Source organism: Falco biarmicus, chromosome 2 (genome assembly GCF_023638135.1).
Source record: "Falco biarmicus isolate bFalBia1 chromosome 2, bFalBia1.pri, whole genome shotgun sequence".
NCBI classification, from domain to species: Eukaryota; Metazoa; Chordata; class Aves; order Falconiformes; family Falconidae; genus Falco; species Falco biarmicus.
In genome coordinates, this window is record NC_079289.1 from 82878663 (window position 1) to 82896808 (window position 18146).

Below are 18146 nucleotides of genomic sequence, written 5' to 3' on the forward strand. Positions count from 1 at the left end.
AGCAGTGTCATCCATTACAAAGGAGACATGGGCTGAAAGCACTGCTGAATTTCATGATGGCTTCCAAAAATACCAGAATGCAAGGATTAAGTACAAGTGAGTTAATAAGGTGTTATACTGCTTTCTGAAGGCTGCTTAAAATTAGCTGTGAACGTGCTTTTGCTTGTCCTAAATACACTGCAGAAAGATACCGTAATTTTTTTGCATCTCTCTGTCTTTCTTTGAGCTGTCATACTCTAAAACAGTCTGACTCTGTAGGCACTAGAGGGAGAGAGATAGCTTTGCTGTTGCTCTTCTTTCCGATCATGCTCTCAAGCCTGAAGGAACCAATTTTAATAAGTGACGTACAGAGGTGAAGCTCAGTCATTTCCCCATATGATTTATTCAGTGTGTGCTATGGCGCTATTGCACAGTGCAGTACTCTCCATTGAAAAGGCATTTTCCCAAGAACTGCCCATTTTCAAGATCATATTATTTTCTAAAAAACAAACTTTAAAGACAGAAGGGGCAACACCTTTCCCGGCTGAACCTCAACTTAAAACGTTACCAGGTGTTACCAAGATACTACTATGTCTTCTGCATTCTACAGCTGTGCAGGAAGGTCACCATTGTTAGTATCTTGCAGACTCGCACAGCACTGCAACAAGCCAATCAGCGGGGCTGGGAACCTCCTTCCTCTAAGCTAAAATGTAAGTTACACAAATCGCGGGCTATACCCAGATCTCAGAATGTGGTCCCTGCCCCACAGAAGTCTCTAAACAACTGCTTGGCGAGGCACTGCCTGACCCCGCACAAAGTGCTGCACATCCCTGTGGCACAGCAGGCTGTATTTAGTTAGGTGTAAGAAGTTTGTGCTTCCAGGAGAAGTAGGATCCTTGCACAGAGGTGGTTCCACCCTCAACCTGCATTGTCTGATCTTCCAAAACGGGCACTGGCCGGAACTGCTGCCTGTGTGCGTGCCCCTGTGACATCTGAGAGCAACCTGTTCCTCTTGCCTGTAAGCAAAATACCGTATAATCCACAGAGGACCACTATTCCTGCATTGCTATGGATGTAACATTCTGCCTTTTCACTGTACTTATCTTCCAATTTTAATGGACAGTGAGTAGTTGCTGGAGATTACTAAGTCAACGAGTTTGCAGTCACACAGCTAAACATGTAATCAGCTCTTCAGTCCCTGGAGCCAAACCTGTTCTGCATCCCCTTTTGTCAAAGCTGACATCTTGGAGCTTTGTGGCAAAAGTAGAGTTTAGATAAGTTTCTCCTAAGTGCTACAAAAAGTGCTGGTTTATACTTTCGGGGGGAAAAAAAATCATCCCGTTCTAGAAGCTGTACAAGAAGGCAACTTCTTGGATAGCAACGTAGCCCAGAAACTTCCTTCACATCCAAAGTGTGAGCAGAAAATGGCAGCTCAGGAATAATTCTGTGTGCGCTTACTTCTGAGAGTGAGGGTCAGCGTTTAAACGTTAACTGACCACAGCTGTGGTTCTACAAAGCATTTGCAATTACGCATGTTCTGGTACCCACCCTTGTCTTTAGAAGAGTGTGACAGTTTGCACTGTCTCAATCTATGAGCCAGCAGCCGTTCCATACAATCGAGCTGTCTACTTCTAAGTTTAGGCCAGAATACTTCACAGCTGCAGTCCTTCTCCCAGCAGGTATGACTAATCAGATCTACTTCCCTGATATTCTCCCCATCTCTTCAGGGATCTATTCAGATAAATCCTTTTGGCCAAAAGCACTTTCCTGTTGAAGTGCCCACTTTGTATTTTTCCAGCATACGTGTATTTTTTCAAATTCTGGGAGTAACATTCACAGACTGTTAGGAAGAAATCACAGGTTATGGATGGTACTGTCAAGTTGTTCAAGTCAATGACTGAACAGTGCAATTCATCACTTCACTACCATGCACTGGATCGGGGTTCTTCCTCCTTTCTTAGCTTTTTAAAGATGCGGGGTCCAGAAAAAATGTCACTGGTTTGCTCCTATTTCAGAACTACTTGTGGACAAAGCATTTTTAACTCACAGACAAAATGCAACTTCTATGGTTGAAATAGTAAATTGAGTTGTAATTAACTTAATTACAATAATAATGAAAATACACTATTTTGAGGATAGCAAGGCCTTTAGCTTGCTTTAGTCCCAGTCTGACAGAGACAAACCAATTTAAAATTTACAGTGGATATCAACACTGTTAGTATAGAAGCCCAAAAATAAGCTCAGATTAATACGGCTACGTTCAGCATTTTTAAAATAATCCGTTTTGCATTATAAGAAAGGGGACTTTTGTAAATTCAAATAAAATCAAAGATTCTATTTTATGACTTGGAGAATGTTTCTTTTCTTAAGTTGTTCACAACGTATAATTAGAACTGTAGCATACTTTACTACATGCTGCACAAGAGATTCTCTGTCTCACAGTGGCACACTGCCTCACAAACCATGAGTGACTGATAGGGGACTCTCAATCCGTTACTCTATGTTTTTCTACCATTCCAAAAATCAGTTGCCAAACTAATCCTATGAACAAAGCAGATAAAAAAAGAGATGTAACTTATAACTTTAAAACTTAGAGGCTGGGTTGTTTTTTTTTAATCGGTTCCCTTTGTACCCCTTTTAATAAACAGGAAAAAAAGCAGAGCACTTGATGGTAACTAGCTACAAACCCCCTTCCCCTAACACACACACACACTTTTGCAAAGAATGCTCTACTGTAGGTACAATAGCCCTGTACAATTCACAAACCAGTGATTTGTGCCCTGAAGTACTGTATTGTCAATAAATAATGTAATTACTAATAAAGATAAAGGCCATAAAATCATTTGCAATTAAAAAGTCATTGATATTTTTCAACTGGACTTTTATCAGAACATCATAGATAAAGTCTTACTTTCATGCAAGTGCTACAATGGAAAAGTCAAAATATTTTTTTGGCTGTTGGTATGTGTTTGATGTATAGTAATGCATGATATCTCATTAGAATTTAAATACATACTTTGTATATATTATATATATAAAAAATAACTTTTATTGAATACAAGGTTGAAGGGACCCTACAGGAAAGCGGGAGAGGGACTTTTTACAAGGGCATGTAGTGACAGGACAAGGTCTTTAAACTGGAAAAGGGTAGATTTATATTAGCTGTAAGGAAGAGATCCTTCACTGTGAGGGTGGTGAGACAGGGGCACAGGCTGCCCAGAGCAGCTGTGGGTGCCCCATCCCTGGCAGCGCTCAAGGCCAGGCTGGATGGGGCTGTCAGCAACCTGGTCTGGTGGAAGGTGTCTCTGCCCATGGCAGGGGGGGTGGAACTAGATGGTTTGGAAGGTCCCTTCCAATCCAAACCATTCTGTGATTCTATGATAATATGAAGCATTGCAATAACTGCTATTATGTGTGGAAACTCTCCCATACCCTATCTGATCCTCTGATGTCTTCTGAAAAGGATGAAAGACATCAAACTCTCATTACTCATAATTTATATAGGCATTTGGATATAACATTGTTAAATGTTGCAACACTTTATAAATCAAGTAATTAACAAGAAAACTTTGCATTATATTTGTGTCCTATTATTTGTTATTATTAAAAGAATGCTTAAATGTCAAGCCCAGGAGGTGCTTAGGTGATTAAACAGTTCTATGATAAAAAACCTGACAGAAATGGAATGACCAAGCTCTAAAGCACAAACACGGGGTAGCTAGGAGGCTGTCTCATAGACTGCGATACGGTCTACCTCCCTCCCACTGAATTTGTCCCATGGTTCCAAAGAACAGTAAATTTTAACTTCTCTGGAAACAGAAAGTCATCTGCTGTCCTTCCCATTAGCTCTATAACACTGGTAGCTTCATGGCTAAATATCAACAGGTTTTGATCAACCAACAAATCCCTATCTGAAGTTAGGCTTCTAGGCTTCCCATTATGGTAACAAAGAGGACCCAGTTTAAAATATTTGGCTGCATGCTTGGATAAATATTCATGTTCAGAGGAGTGCAATCACTACTGTAGCTATTTCACAAGTGGGAAAGCTGAGGCATGGAGAAGAAATGGCTTGCCTGGAGTCACAAAGTATATTAATAACAATGTTGGAAGGAGAAGCCAATATTCTGATTCCTCAGCGCCATCTACACTGGAAAGATTTGGCAGTACTCCTGGGCTGGGAATGCCCAAGCCTTTCTTGAGCACAAACCTCCTTTAAGCCAGACTGAGCCGCGCATTAGAACAGAAGTACAGTCCTAACGTAGCAGACTCGTGCAACCTGACAAACATCTATCACGCAGTGGAGGGCATGATGCACATAGCAGGAGCTGGCCAGGCTGATGTCTGGAGACAGGTCAAAATGCTGGGAAGCCTCCGGTGAGGGTGTCAGCCCAGTTTCCCCCTACACCTAGCAGGTCCTCCTGCCAGGTGCTTCCCCAGTTCCCCTGCAGCTCTAAGACCTTGCCCATGCTCCATGATGAGATGAGCCAGGTAGAGCCTGGCAATCAAGCTAAATGTATGGGCCAGCCATGCCCTGCACATCAGGCCACTCAGCTGGACAGGGGTCCTAACGCCACACTGCCTGTGTGTGTGAGGTATTGCCTGTATGCAAGAGGGCCTGAGGCAACAGCCAGCTGCGTGCATGAGACTCACCAGGCCTGTGCTCTTCCCATCACTACTAGAAAATTTGTCATCGGCTTTAAACAGCAAAACACTGAAACCTGCTGAATTAAGAGAATGAACACAAATGAAAATACAGTAGAAATCTGTATTTAAGCAGCCTGGAAAAACTATATGAACACAACCATCCTTCCCTGCACTGCAAATGGGCACTGCCTACCTCTTAGCAAAGAGCCAACAGGAAAGCGCTACAGTAATCTCAAGGTTGTTAAAATGTCACTGCTTTTTAAAAGTGCTCAACAGCAGATTCAGAAGGTTTGATATCATTAATCCCAGTAACTGGGCAGTATGGAAACAAATCAACTATAGTTGATCAACAATAAACAGACAAATAAACCACAGCTATCAAATAAAATCAGATTATATTTTATGCTGAATTATCCTCTCACTCTCACAAACTGCAAAATTCTGTAACTCAAAACTAATCTTCCAGAGCATACAATTTAGTGACACACACCACTGTATGAAAGAGTACAATTTGGATTAAGTTTCAGCATTATTCATTGCTTCTGCTTGACTATTCTTCTCAAGTGCACCACTGTATTTTACCTGGAGTCTATTTTGTTATTTGGAGAATTGCACCCAGAGAGTGCTATTTGCCTGAAGTATTAACTTAAGACATTTTGTTATCTACGTGCAACAAATTTGACTATATAACAACCGCAGGCCTGATCTGCAATCCACAATCAGATACAGTGTTTTTCATTCATGCACTTAAATGTTAAGAAATTGATTGTCTAGAAGACTGAAGGAACCAACACCCTCAATCAGAACTGAAGCTTCATCGTCCTTTTATACAGCTTAAAAAATCCAACTTTGTTGGTCACCTTCAGGGAAAATGGTACATTATACAGAGGTTATCCATAGTCTACCTAACAGCTGTGCAATTCATCAGGTCCGCGTGAAAGCACTGTGCAGGGAGCCTTCTCTGCCCTGGAAGTCCTGTTACTCTTTCCATCAACCCCACTGTCTCAGCTTTCTCCCTCCTGTAGTTTTGCCTTTTCCATGCCAACAGACTTCTGAAACTATTTCCAATTCCTAAAAGCTGGGTTTCTGAATTTAGACACAAGGCTCATCATTCTTAGAAGTACTTCCATCAAAGAGTAGTAAGCACTGCCAGCTTCAGAAAGGCAACAAGAAGCAGCAAACGTTCTCTCTTCTTACACAAGTATTATGTAGGCCAATCACCTTTTTGAACTCCTGATACTCATCTCCAGCTTACTGTTAGAACACCTAGTCTCCCAAAAGCATGATTGCTGTACGCACACAAGCATAAGCCTTGAGCTTCTGAAATTTCTCTGTGGCTGCTCCTCCTTTCTTTGAAAACAGCATCAAGAGCTTCTTTACTATGCAGCCATGTGAGAGGAGAGCTCAGCCTGATCCCTGCCACAGCTCTGATTAACCTTTTATCTTTGAAAGAAGCAGAGAAAGGCAGCCAAGCTGAGGATATCCCCCCCTCCCCAGCCAAGGCTGAAAAATTCACAAAGACCAGAGCTTCTCCAAACAAAAACAGCTCTAATAGGGGAAAAGTGAAATTGCATCACAACAATTTCCCACCTGCCTTTTCATCAACAAAGTCTGAGCCTGTGCCACTGAAATCAATGGGAATTTTATTAGGGACTAAACTTGAAGAGATTGGAAGAAGGAAAAAAACCAATATACAGCCTGCATTTCTCAGTTACAGCTCTCATAGATAGCATAATCATATTCCTGTGCACGTAAATCAGTATTTTCTTCAACGGTGCAACTAGTTGGCCATAAAATGGCTACACTTCATTTATTCATGCATGTAGAGAGAAAAAAGATTTTCAAAAATTTGGAAAAACCCTTCTTTGCAATGGGGAGGCAAAAACTTCCAATACATTAAGCAAATAACTTGTTTGTATCACAATACGATCCAGACAGTACTTGTCATTCTGTCCTTTAGAATTTTTATAAACAGCACAAAATAGGTATTTCTTTCACCTATATTGAAAAAAAAATTCCTCCATTAACCTGAAAAAAAAAGCAAAGAAGAAGAAAAACTTGTGTCTAAACACATTTTAGTGATTTTAGGAGTAAAAAATTCCCAACCAACCATCAGCATCCACCCCCTTTGAGCAGGGAGGCTCAAAGACTCACAGGTTCATCTCTCTGTCTCTGAAGCAGCCCACAAAACTGCAGACTGGCACAGCTCACAGCTGCAGGAATTGTTCCCCTTCCTAGCCCCATGGATCAGGCACTGCACTCCACTACAGGTGGTTTCTTCTCTCCTTAAAGCTGAGGCATCGCCTAGCAGCCTGTACAGCAACACAGGAACTGATGTGCCAGCAGGGAGTTAACAGCTTATCTTGCTCAATACAGTTTTATGCTCCACAGAGGCTATGGGAGAGCGTGCCTGCCAGCAAAGGCGCTCCTTGTCAGTTGGCAACTGGCGGGCGCATAACCTGGAGCAACAAACATGCTCTCCATAGGAACAGAACTGACTATTCTTGCTGCTGGCATAGGTGCCTTAATAATAATAATAATTGTTGTTGTTGTTATTATTATTATTATTAAACTGCTGATTACACACTTATCAGATTGAAAAATGTCTCCTTTTATTTTTTACTTTCCTCTTGGAAAGAGATGAGTCAGAGACGAGGGTTTTAAAAGTCTGCATTTAATACAGAGGAAGTAGGATTTTTTCTTCTTTTTTTTGAACTTTGAGGAGTTTGCATATTTACTGTCAACAATGTGTCTATTTCAGGGATTTCTTTGTAATCATAAGGCAAGAATGTATGATTTAACACCTGAGTGAATCCTGATACAGAACACCCAGGATTTATACTGTTCCTTTCCTTCCGCAGTGCACCTCGGTAACCTGTCCACAAAAAATCCATCTTGAATTGTTTACAGACCTTCCCTCTCCCTTCAGGAGTGTCAGTTAATCTGGAAGACAGAAATACGCAAAAGTTCCTATAGTTTGGCGTTTATCACCAGATCCCACGAGCACTCTGCCCCTTTCCCCAGCTTTAACTGTGACTTCCACGGCAGAAGCACAGCCAGCTACCTCTAGCCGATTACCCGGCATCGCCCTGCACCCTTCGCAAATGCTTCGCATTTCCCAAGCCGTTAGGGGGGATGAGCCAGCCCAGCGCCTGACACAGGCCGGCCGTGGTTTCCCTGACGGCCTGACGAGCCGCCCACAGGCAGAGGGGCCAAGCCTGTCACCTGGCTCTCCTCCACCCCGTATTTCATTGACGCGGCCAGGTACGCTGGGGAAGCCATCCCCGCCCCCGCCCCGTTATCTTTTACAGATGTTTCAACGGGGCGCTGCCGGGAAGCCCCTCGGGGAAGGCAGCCGGCTCCGGCCCTTGCCCCGAGAGATCGCTCCCGAGCACGGCGCCATCTCCCCTGCCGTGCCCCGCGACGAGGTAGCCGGGCCCTGCAGCCTCCCCGCCACCGGGCCGCCGCACGACGCGCAGAGCCAGCCCCCCGGGCACGGCCCCCGCCCCGCCGCGCCCGCGGCCCCAGGAGCGCCGCGCCGGGCCGCCCCCGCCGCCACCTGCCGGCCCCGCCCGCCCAGCGCCGCCCCAGCGCCGCCCCGCCCCCACCCGCGCCAGGCTTTCCCGGAAAGGTTCTCTTTCCGGTCCGCCGCAGCTGCTCGCTTCCGGTTCCGTGTCCCCAACATGGCGGCGGCCCCTGCGCTAAGCGGGCTCTGAGCGCTGCGGAGCCCCCTCAGTGCCGCCGCCGCCCGCTCCAGCCCCGGGGCCCGCTCCCACTCCCGCCGCCAGCCCCCCCGTTCCCTCCGTGTGGGGCGAGTCGGGCCGGGTGCCGGTGCCGCCGGGAGCGCCGGCCGCCCCGGGCTGCCGAGCGGTTGCTGCCCGGGGTTGAGGCGCTGCCGCCTCCGCCGCCGCCATGGCGCCGGTGCAGCTGGAGAGCAACCAGCTGGTGCCGGCCGGCGGGGGCCCCACGTCAGCCCCGGCCCCGCCGGCCCCCGGGGCCGTGACAGCCGCCGCCAGCCCCGGCTACCGGCTCAGCACCCTCATCGACTTCCTCCTGCACCGGACCTACGCCGAGCTCACCGTGCTGGCCGACCTGTGAGTGCCCCAGATCCCCCCTGGCCCGCTCCCGGGCCTCTCCCTGCCCGGCTGCCGGGGCTGGCAGTGCCGCCTTCCCAGCATCCTGGGAGGATGAGGAGGCCTCGCCAGAGATCCGTCCCGGACCGCGGCCGGGGCTGGTGTGGGGGGAGGTGGCTGCTCCTTCTGCCACCCTGGGGAGGTGGCCCCGTTCGTGCAGGCTGGTCTCTGCATCGGGCTGTAGGCAGGGGCCTGGGGAATGCTGCTGAGCTCTGGGATCTCCTATAAAGAGAGACTATGATTGTGAGGAGTGCGGAGCAGCTGGATGCAGATTGTCTGGTGAAATGCTGAAGTTTGCCCCCAAGTTACCATGAAAAAACCCAACTGTGGTGTTTGTACTGATATCAAAAGACATGAAACCAAAACGTGTGAAGTGTAGATATTTTCATGTGCTGCAACTCTTTGAGTTGCCTGTGTACTTTCAAAAATACCATTTGATTATTTTGGGGAAATAAAATAGGTTATTCACATTTACTTGATGATCTGCTTGCTGATGATGTTGCATTTGAAGTGGCAAAACAAAGGAATGTTTTGGGCCAAGAAAACCTTTCCTGAAAGCATTTGGACTCTGGATAAACCTGTTTCCCTTTTACTTTGTTTTACATTAGAGGTTCTTGTGGAGAATTTGTGTGTTTTAAGAAGTGACGTATAGAACAAATAGAAAAAAATAGGTATAGATCTTGTGAAATGCTATATCTGGTAAGTATGCAGATAGAGTTTTGCTTGACTTGGGGTTAAGAGTGTTCAAACTCTGGAAAGGGCGAGGAGTTCTGGAATTTTTGGAAGTTCTTCCAAAGCAAACTAAATGTTAGTCAAGAAGTGTTTCTGTACATTTATGGTATATATGGACAGTAGTTGATACTGCATGCATTCTTGTAGGAGCATGTGTCTGTCTTGTCTTTTATTCTTGTTTTAAGGTCCTTTAGACTTAATGTAATTGTATCTATTTTAATTTTTTTTCTATTTTTATAATTATATATATAATTAAGGTGCAAAATAGAATGTGTGAACAGCACACAGGGAATGCTTTGGGCACTTTGATTCTCCAGGTAGTTTTTAGAAGCTGTGTGATATCCCTCCAAAAGCAGAGTTTTCCAGTGTATTTCCCCATAAAGTATGGATTTGACTAGTAGAAAACCAGTTGGAAGTATTCTTCTCCTTCCCTCCAACAGAATGATTTCTCATTCTTTTACTAGCCAGGGCCTAGAATAAAAAAATAAAAATTAAAAACAAAACAAAAAACCCAGACTCTTTAAATGGGATGCCTGTGATACCTGTAAAACATTACAGAAATAGTACTCTGCAGTAGTGTCTCACACAGGTTGTTAATAGAATTCTGGAGTATGGCATTTCTCCACTTTTAAATTGAAAGAAGTTTCTTTTCCCTTTTTAATCAGGCAAGTCAGGAAACAGTCAGTTTTAACACCTGCTGCAGATGGTTCTAGGATTGCTACTATGGATTAATTAAATCTGGTTATGGGTGCTTAGTGAGCGTCATCAATTACAAAGCACAGGCAGTGATACTACATGGCTCACTGCATTAGCAGAAACCTTGGGATTTCAGCACCCTTCATCAAGCTTTTAAATTCATTTGACCAGTTACAGCTTACCCAGGACACGTTAGTGACAAGTGCCCCGCGGTGCTACTATACTCCTGATTTTATTTCCATCTACCACTTAACTAGGCTGCTTTCTAAAGCTGTCAAGCTACTTCCTTTATCAAACACGTAACTTTATTGTATTTAGGAAACATTTACAGTCATAGACATTTTGAAATGCTGTAGAAGTTCCTCTTGTACTTAGTTGAAGGTTGCTAACAATTATTTTTTTTCTCTCTGCTTTTTTACATAGATTACCAAGGAAGACTGATATGGAAAGGTGAGTTACAATAAGACAATCTGTAATGCATGTTAAAATACAGAATTTGTTTAGGATGTTAAGATAAATATTTTATTTAAACAGTTCAATATTATTCTCTTAATTTTAGATATTATACAAGAAAATAAGCCTTGTCTGTCTTGCTGTCACTACATAGTTCAAGATTTTTCTCAGCATCAGTGGCAGTATAAGTTTTTGTTGGGTTTTGGTTTTGTTGTTGAGGCTTTTTTTTTTATTGCACTGTTCAGTAACGTACTGTTGCTGTTACAGTAGGTAAAATCTGTCAAGGGCATTTTTCTCTTCATTAAGCAGTAAAGCTGATGGGAAAGGGAACTGGAAAACCTAAATAGATTCTTGTTAGTGTGATAAAGAAACTTTGTTCAGAAGAAGCAGTTCAGAAATGAAAACAAGTTAAAAACCTTTTTTCTGCTTTTTTCCATATTACCTGATCTTTGTTATCATGAGCACTGTTTTCTGCTTCTGTCCTGTGTGGTTTTTGAAGTGTGAGGATTATTAGAGAACAAATAGAAGAGAACAGAACAGGCCCTTTTTTCTTTCCCATTTCCCAAGATGAAAGAACTTAACTTACTTTTTTGTTTGTTTGAATAAATTTTATGGAGGTTGTTCAGAAAATTGTTTCCTTTATTTGTGTTTACATGCTAATTGGACTAATTTTCTTTGCAGACATATAACAGCTATGATATTCCTAAGAAAGTTAATAAAGGATTCTCAGTACCGGGTTGATCATTAATTCAGTTACCTGAAATCTTCCAAAACTCTCATAACATATTGTGGAATCAGTCCCATTTTCAGGGAATCATAACCTGGGATAATTTCTCTTATCCTTTTCCTTATGCGTAACATTTTATGAAGACAAACAGTGTGGGTTTTATTGGGGGTTTTTTTGTTTGTTTTTGTGCTTGTTGTTTGGGTTTTTTTAAAATATTACTCTATTTGCTGAGGAAATTACATTCAACTTCGTCCCAGAGCTCCCTTGTACTGGGGCAGGAGGGGGCTAAGGCGAGGGGCTTCTCGCATCTGTATGTTTAGTATTTCTTGGTAAAGCTGGAATCTGCTTTGTGGGGCACACAGGTCTGGAGCAACAACTTAAGTCCTAATGGATTACAGATAAAAGAAAATAACACAGCCTTCAATGGTTACAAAGAATGTCCTGCAGTTGAAGTTGTCTTGAATTTAAATTGTCACATCCTTGTTAGCTTTGATATACGACTCTTCTTGGTAATGTGGCTTTCCAGCTCTTGGAGGAAATCTATAAGGAATGTAGTTTAATTATCCAGATTATTCTGTTTTTCCTAACTTTGAGAGCTGTAATGGCAGCAGTAATTTGACATCAAGTTCTGTTTCTTGAAGCCTGCCTGGTGACATGGTATGCAAACTTTGGTGAAGATGTGATGGTATTATGCTCTAATAAGGATCACATAAAATCTACATTCATTATTACAGTACCTAGCTAAAAGATGCTGTGATAAGAAAAAATGATAGGAAATTACACATCATAGTATAATTTGGCTTTTGTTTGTAAAGGGTCACTTATTAGTTATCAGTGATAGGAACAAATAACTTGGAACAAGAAAGAAGTGGTTGGATCTGTCGTGTAATATTAATAGTGCTGAGTTCTGAGGTAAATCCAGGGGCTTGCTTCTTGATAACAGAGAGCTTTTTTTGCTCAGTATTCTTTATATTCTCCTTTTTATCCTCCAGTGAAGTGTAATACGGGGGAAACTTTTATCTGAACACAGTAATGGCTGTGTAAGATTTAACTGGAACTTGGATTATTATGACTTTGCAAGGCCCTATCTTCTGTTGTGCAGAAATGGAAGGTAAAACCTTACACCTGCATTCCTGTATGAACAGTTCCTGCTGAGAAGTATTTAAAAGAGAAGTATTGTTAAAATACTTCCAAGAACTATATGAACATACTGTTTTCCTATAAGTAGGCAGTTTGCCTACTGGTTTTACATTAGTTAGTGAACAAGACTGTCACTTATCAAATTTGCAGCAAAGACTCATCTACACAAGATTAAAAAAACCTAACATTCAGAAATGTTGTAAGAACATGTTATTTGTGACTTCAACAACAGTGCAATTACATACCTAATTTCTGTGTAAGAATGCATTCTGTTCTTTTCTAATGACAAAATAACTGTTATTTCACTCCTTTCATAGACATGGATAATAATTTTGATTGGAATAGTACTTTGGAGATACCAAGTCCTACCCTCTGCTTGAAGTAAAAGACAGTTTCAAAGTTGGTTCCTGTTGCTCAGGGTCATATCCAGTTGAATTTTAAGTATCTTCAAGGATGGAAATCCTGAAACTTTTCTGGGCAACCTACTTCAGTCTGTACTGAAAGACTACTCTCTGTGTCTTTCTTTGTCTTCCTAATGTCTGACTAATTTTTCACTGGTTTAGTATGTGGCTGTTGTCCCCCAGCCTTTTGCACCTTCGAGAAGAGTCTGGTTCCGTCTTCTCTGTAACACACCTTCAGATATTCGAAGATGGCAGTAGGATCTCACTGTAGCCTTCTCAAGCAGAAGCAAATTCTGCTTTCTCATCACCTCTTGTATGTCATGTGTTCAAGCCCCTAACCTACTTTGTACAGCAGTATCTTTCTTGGCTAGGGAGTATAAAACTGCATGTAGTGCTTCAGCTGTAGTCTCACAAATGCTGATGCAAGGTGAATAATCACCTTTCTTTGCCTAGGCTGCCTGGTGCTAATACGGCCTGTCATTGTTGCAAGGGCATGTTGCTGGTGCCTGTTCGCCTGTCCACCAGGACCCCCAAGTCCACTTCTGCAGAGCTGCTGCCCAGCTGTGGCCCAGCTACTGCTTAGCACCCAGCCTATGCTGTTACATGAGATTATTTGGTTCCAGATGCAGGACTGTGCGTGGGTTTTGCTGAACTTCATGAGATCACTGTCAACCAGTTCTTCCAGCCAGCTGAGGTCCTGGGGAGTGTGTACCCTTGATTTCCGATCACAGAACATGTTTGAATTTTTCATGCTTCATGCTGTTTTCACCACAGAGGTTTGCTTGATATTACTAGATTTTAGCACCTTCTATATGGAGTGTGTCTGAGAGAGTACTGGCTTTCTAAAGTCTCACTGTAGACATCTTTCAAATCCCATAAATTTATGGGTTTTTAATCTTTAAAAATTGTCAACATCTTGTTTTCATAGTGTGGTTACTATTAGAGCTGTATGTACATATAATGGCTTGTCCACCACTTGAAATCTTAGTATCGCCATTCTAAAACATACGCTGTAGAAAGCAGAGAAGTTACTGGCTTAATGCCCAAGTCCTTGGATGAGGTTTGTAGTATGTGATGCAGATGGTAGTAGTTGTGCTTCTGGCCTAAATGTTCATCTGCTACAGGCAGATTATACTTGCTGCACAAAAAGAGTTAAACTTGTTACACCAACACTTTCAATACAAACAGGCTCTGTCTATACTATAAGTAGCGTTTTACAGATTAGGATCAGGAGTTGCAACTTCTGTTTGGTAGAGGCTAATATTGTGTGCACTGCGTAATACTGGTTTTGTCCAAATGCATTTGTTACTTTAGAACACTGTATGAGGAAAACATCTTAGGTGTGTTCTTTTGTTTGTTTGGGTTGGTTTCTTTCAAAGTAACTAGAAAACTGATGAAATTAGTGTATTGGACGTGTAGAAAGGGAGGAAAATCTCTATAAACAGCACATGAAATGATATTAGTGTATGGTATTACAGATTACATTGTAGATCTGTGTGTCTTGTTTAATGCATCTACGATGTAGATCTGTAACAACAGGATGAAATCTTGATGTGCTCCTGTTACATTCTGTTTTACAAAAAAGACATGTAAGCAGACTCTGCCTCATTTTGATGATCTCATACAAAGCATGGTGGGAAGAATATTGACTGTCGGTAATTTCTCCTTATCACAATTCCTTTGCAAGGCAAGAATGGAGAGGAAAGTAAAAGGGGGGGGGGGGGGGGGGGGAGGGGTTATGGTCTCCACCACCACCCTGTTTCCTGACATAATGGTAGCATATTGTAACACACTGTGTAAAGACGTCTTAAAATTATTAGAGTGAAATTTTGTTTAGTATCAGATTTATTTGTTTTAGTGAATGTCAGTGTAGTGTTACTGCCAGGTCTTGTAACCCTTAGGTATATTGTCTTGTATACTTTAAACTTAATCATAAGCCCTGGGGAATCCTTTAAAAGGTGCAAAAATAACCCGGTTGTGTTTACTACGGAATTGTTTCTCTCAAAATCAGTGATTAATTCATGTGAGTATGCTTTTTTTGTTTCCCCAGACAGTCTGGCTTGGTTAGAATCCGTGTATGTTGTTAGCATTTAGATATTCAGAACAGTGAACTTTCTTTCCCCCCATGTTCTAATCAAACAAGCCCTGTATTAGTGATGCCTCCATTAACACAGTTAAAGTTATCGTTACTGTTTTTTATTGGCACAAAGTTAAATTGCAGCTTTATTATATATCTGATTGCTGGTTTAAGCTTTATTATATATCTGATTACTGGTTTAATGTACGTTTCTTTTTTTTTTTTTTTTTCCCCCCCCAGAAAAATAGAAATAGTGCAGTTTGCAAGTCGCACTCGTCAACTGTTCGTTCGTTTGTTAGCCTTAGTTAAATGGGCTAATAATGCTGGAAAGGTGGAAAAATGTGCGGTAAGTTAGCAACAGAGTTGGGTATGAGATAATCTCTAAGTGAGATGGGATTTTGGTACACCCTGACTTCTCCTTATTATAAAAGTTTTTTTTAAAAAAAGCCTATTTCATAGGCAAATGAATATTGAATTTTAAACAATTTTTTTCCATTTAGCAACTGTATAATCTTGTCTTTTAACAGTTCATGTTCCCAAAAACTCTTCAGTGGCAAAAAAATGGAAGGCTTGTCTGCACATAGTTTCAGGAGTGCTTTGGGTTTAGGTGATAGGACAGGGAAGATGGTGATCTTGGTGTGTTGTTAGTTGTTGCTATCACGTTCATCCTGCTCTTGGTTAAATAAGAGTAAAAGTCTAGAATGTTGCAAAAAACGAGCCTCTAGTCGATTACAAACAAGTATGGTTGCATTCCAGTGGCAATCATCAGACGAAGAGCTGTGAGGCTCCGCAGCATCAGAAATGGCATGTGGATTTAAAGTGTCCTTGCATACAAATGTAAGACATGGCCTTTGTTTTATAAATGTGATTACTTGAATTGGAAGCAACAGATAAAATCATTGCAGTATATGCAGGAGATGAACTGGATATAAAAGGGCATTGATTTGTGCATTTTTTTGGACACATACCTTTCTCCCCCACCCACCCCCTTCTTGTCCTCTGCAGATGATATCAAGTTTTTTAGATCAGCAAGCCATTCTGTTTGTGGACACTGCTGATCGTCTAGCATCGCTAGCCAGAGATGCTTTGGTCCATGCTCGTCTCCCTAGTTTTGCAATCCCTTATGCTATTGATGTTCTGACAACTGGATCATACCCACGTCTGCCTACCTGCATTAGGGTAAATAATGCTACCGTATGTTGCTGGGGGCGGGGGGGGCGGCAAAAATCCCCTGTACAGTATCAAATGCATGTTGATGATACTAATTGTCTATGTGCAAATGGAACTGTAGTTTAATACAGGCCTAGTACCAAGTCTCTGCAAGTTTCTCTTGCAGAGCACTTCCTATTTGAACAAATTATGCTTTCCCAGTAAAACATTCCCTCCATTTAAACTAGTTCTGCTTTAGAATGAGTAGGGTTAGCAGCGCTTCTTCCTTGTTTCTTTAAGTATTTGCACATGCTAAGCCACCATCCTAGAAGAATGAAGTGTGAACAGGAGTTGCTAACATCTGTTGTTCTTAGAGCTTTTGCCTGCTTTTTGGAAATGTACTGAAACACTTACTAGCTCTCTTTAATGCTGCTGCCTTTTCTTACTGTTAAAATGCAGAATAAGAGGATTTTATGAAGCTATATAAACAGTAGTACCTGTGACTTGGATCTGTAGCTACAGATAAAGATTGGTTGTCAAATCTTAGTATTTAAGAACAAGTTTAGCCTGATGTAAGGCCCTGAATTTATGTAATTGATTCAAATTGAGTAATTTGACTCAGTGATCATTTTCAGGTAAAATGTAATCAACTAGAAAACAAATCTGAGTGTAGGATATAAAACTTCACCTATGTGTAATGACCTGTAGTATTTATATTTTCAGACTTCCAGTCTGGTTAGTTTTCACCATTGCTACTGTCTATGTATTATATGTGCTTGAGTTACGTAGACTTATTTGTGATTGTTTTTAACAGGATAAAATAATCCCTCCTGACCCAATAACAAAGAGTGAGAAGCAAACCACACTTCATCAGCTAAACCAGATTCTTCGACATCGACTAGTGACTACAGATCTCCCTCCACAGCTGGCAAATCTTACAGTTGGTAAGAATTGGAATTACTTTTTGAAGAATATATTATTGGAGGCTGATTTTAAATTGTTGCTTTAGTGATAAAGCAAAGCTAAAAAATAGCTCAAGTGAGACCATTAGACATGCTTCATCTGTTAAGACTGGGATCCTGTCTCTGTCTGACATCAAAATACGTGTTTTCCCATTTTGAAACATGGGAGCATTGGTAGTATTGCTGAAATACTATTTAATTTTAAGAAGAAAACCTGTGCAGGTAACGGCAAAAGGTTGTAGGCATTGTCTTGTTCCTTCAGCAGATGTGTTAGTCTTAGGCCTAACAATGTAACTGCTTTACCTTAAGTGAATTTTAAAATGCAGTTTAATTAAACTGTTAGGTCTTCTGTAGAAACTCTTTGAACTTTAGCTTGAACAATTCATTGTAACGTTGCTTTTTGAATCTGTTGTGATATTAATCTTCATGCATAGAATTTGTTCATATTTATGTATACCTTTTGTTCTGTGGCTCACTGCAGTGCCAGATCTCTTAATCTGTTTTCAGATCTCTGTTTTCATTTAACCCAAGTAGTGATAGACATTAAAATGACCTTTTTTACAGGAAAGATGGCTATAAACCACGCTAGGTTATTGCAGAATCGCAGAGAATAGGGCTGGAATGACCTAGTCCAAGCTTTTAACTAAGACAAGGTTAGGCATGTGTAAACCATACCCCACAGACCTAGAACAAAGATGTTTCTGAAAAATCTTAGTAGTAGTTTCACTGGATCTTAAGTGAACACTTGCAGTATCACTATTAGAGCCGTGTTTGTCTGATGTAAATATAAATGGGTATATGTCTGAGCTCTTCAGATTTTTCAGTTAACATTTCAATGACTACTAGTTTCTGGTTTGGGGTTTGGTTTGTTTTAAGAGCATGTCTGAGATGCGTTTGAAAACAACACTTCTTGAGTTAAAAGGTTAAAATTTCCGTAGGAATATTTCTGTGTGTCTATAACTGTAAAAATATATGGCATGTTTTGTTAAGTGATTGAGAAGGAGGTTGACCTACAGGTTATAATAAGAACTTGTACTAAACTGGTTGCTCTGC

At 41.6% G+C, this 18146-nt stretch overlaps 1 protein-coding gene across 2 annotated transcripts in view; it reads left to right on the forward strand.

Annotated features, from left to right (window-relative positions):
- The first annotated feature begins 8289 nt into the window (after positions 1-8289).
- Positions 8290-18146, forward strand: part of MED14 (mediator complex subunit 14) — a 36126-nt gene continuing 26269 nt past the window's right edge. For both annotated transcript variants that reach the window (XM_056328041.1, XM_056328042.1), the window contains exons 1-5: positions 8290-8717; positions 10608-10634; positions 15223-15328; positions 15988-16161; positions 16946-17075. In XM_056328041.1, coding sequence (XP_056184016.1) covers positions 8536-8717; positions 10608-10634; positions 15223-15328; positions 15988-16161; positions 16946-17075 — 619 coding nt within the window. In that variant the 5' untranslated portion in view covers positions 8290-8535. The remainder of the gene's footprint in view (positions 8718-10607; positions 10635-15222; positions 15329-15987; positions 16162-16945; positions 17076-18146) is intronic.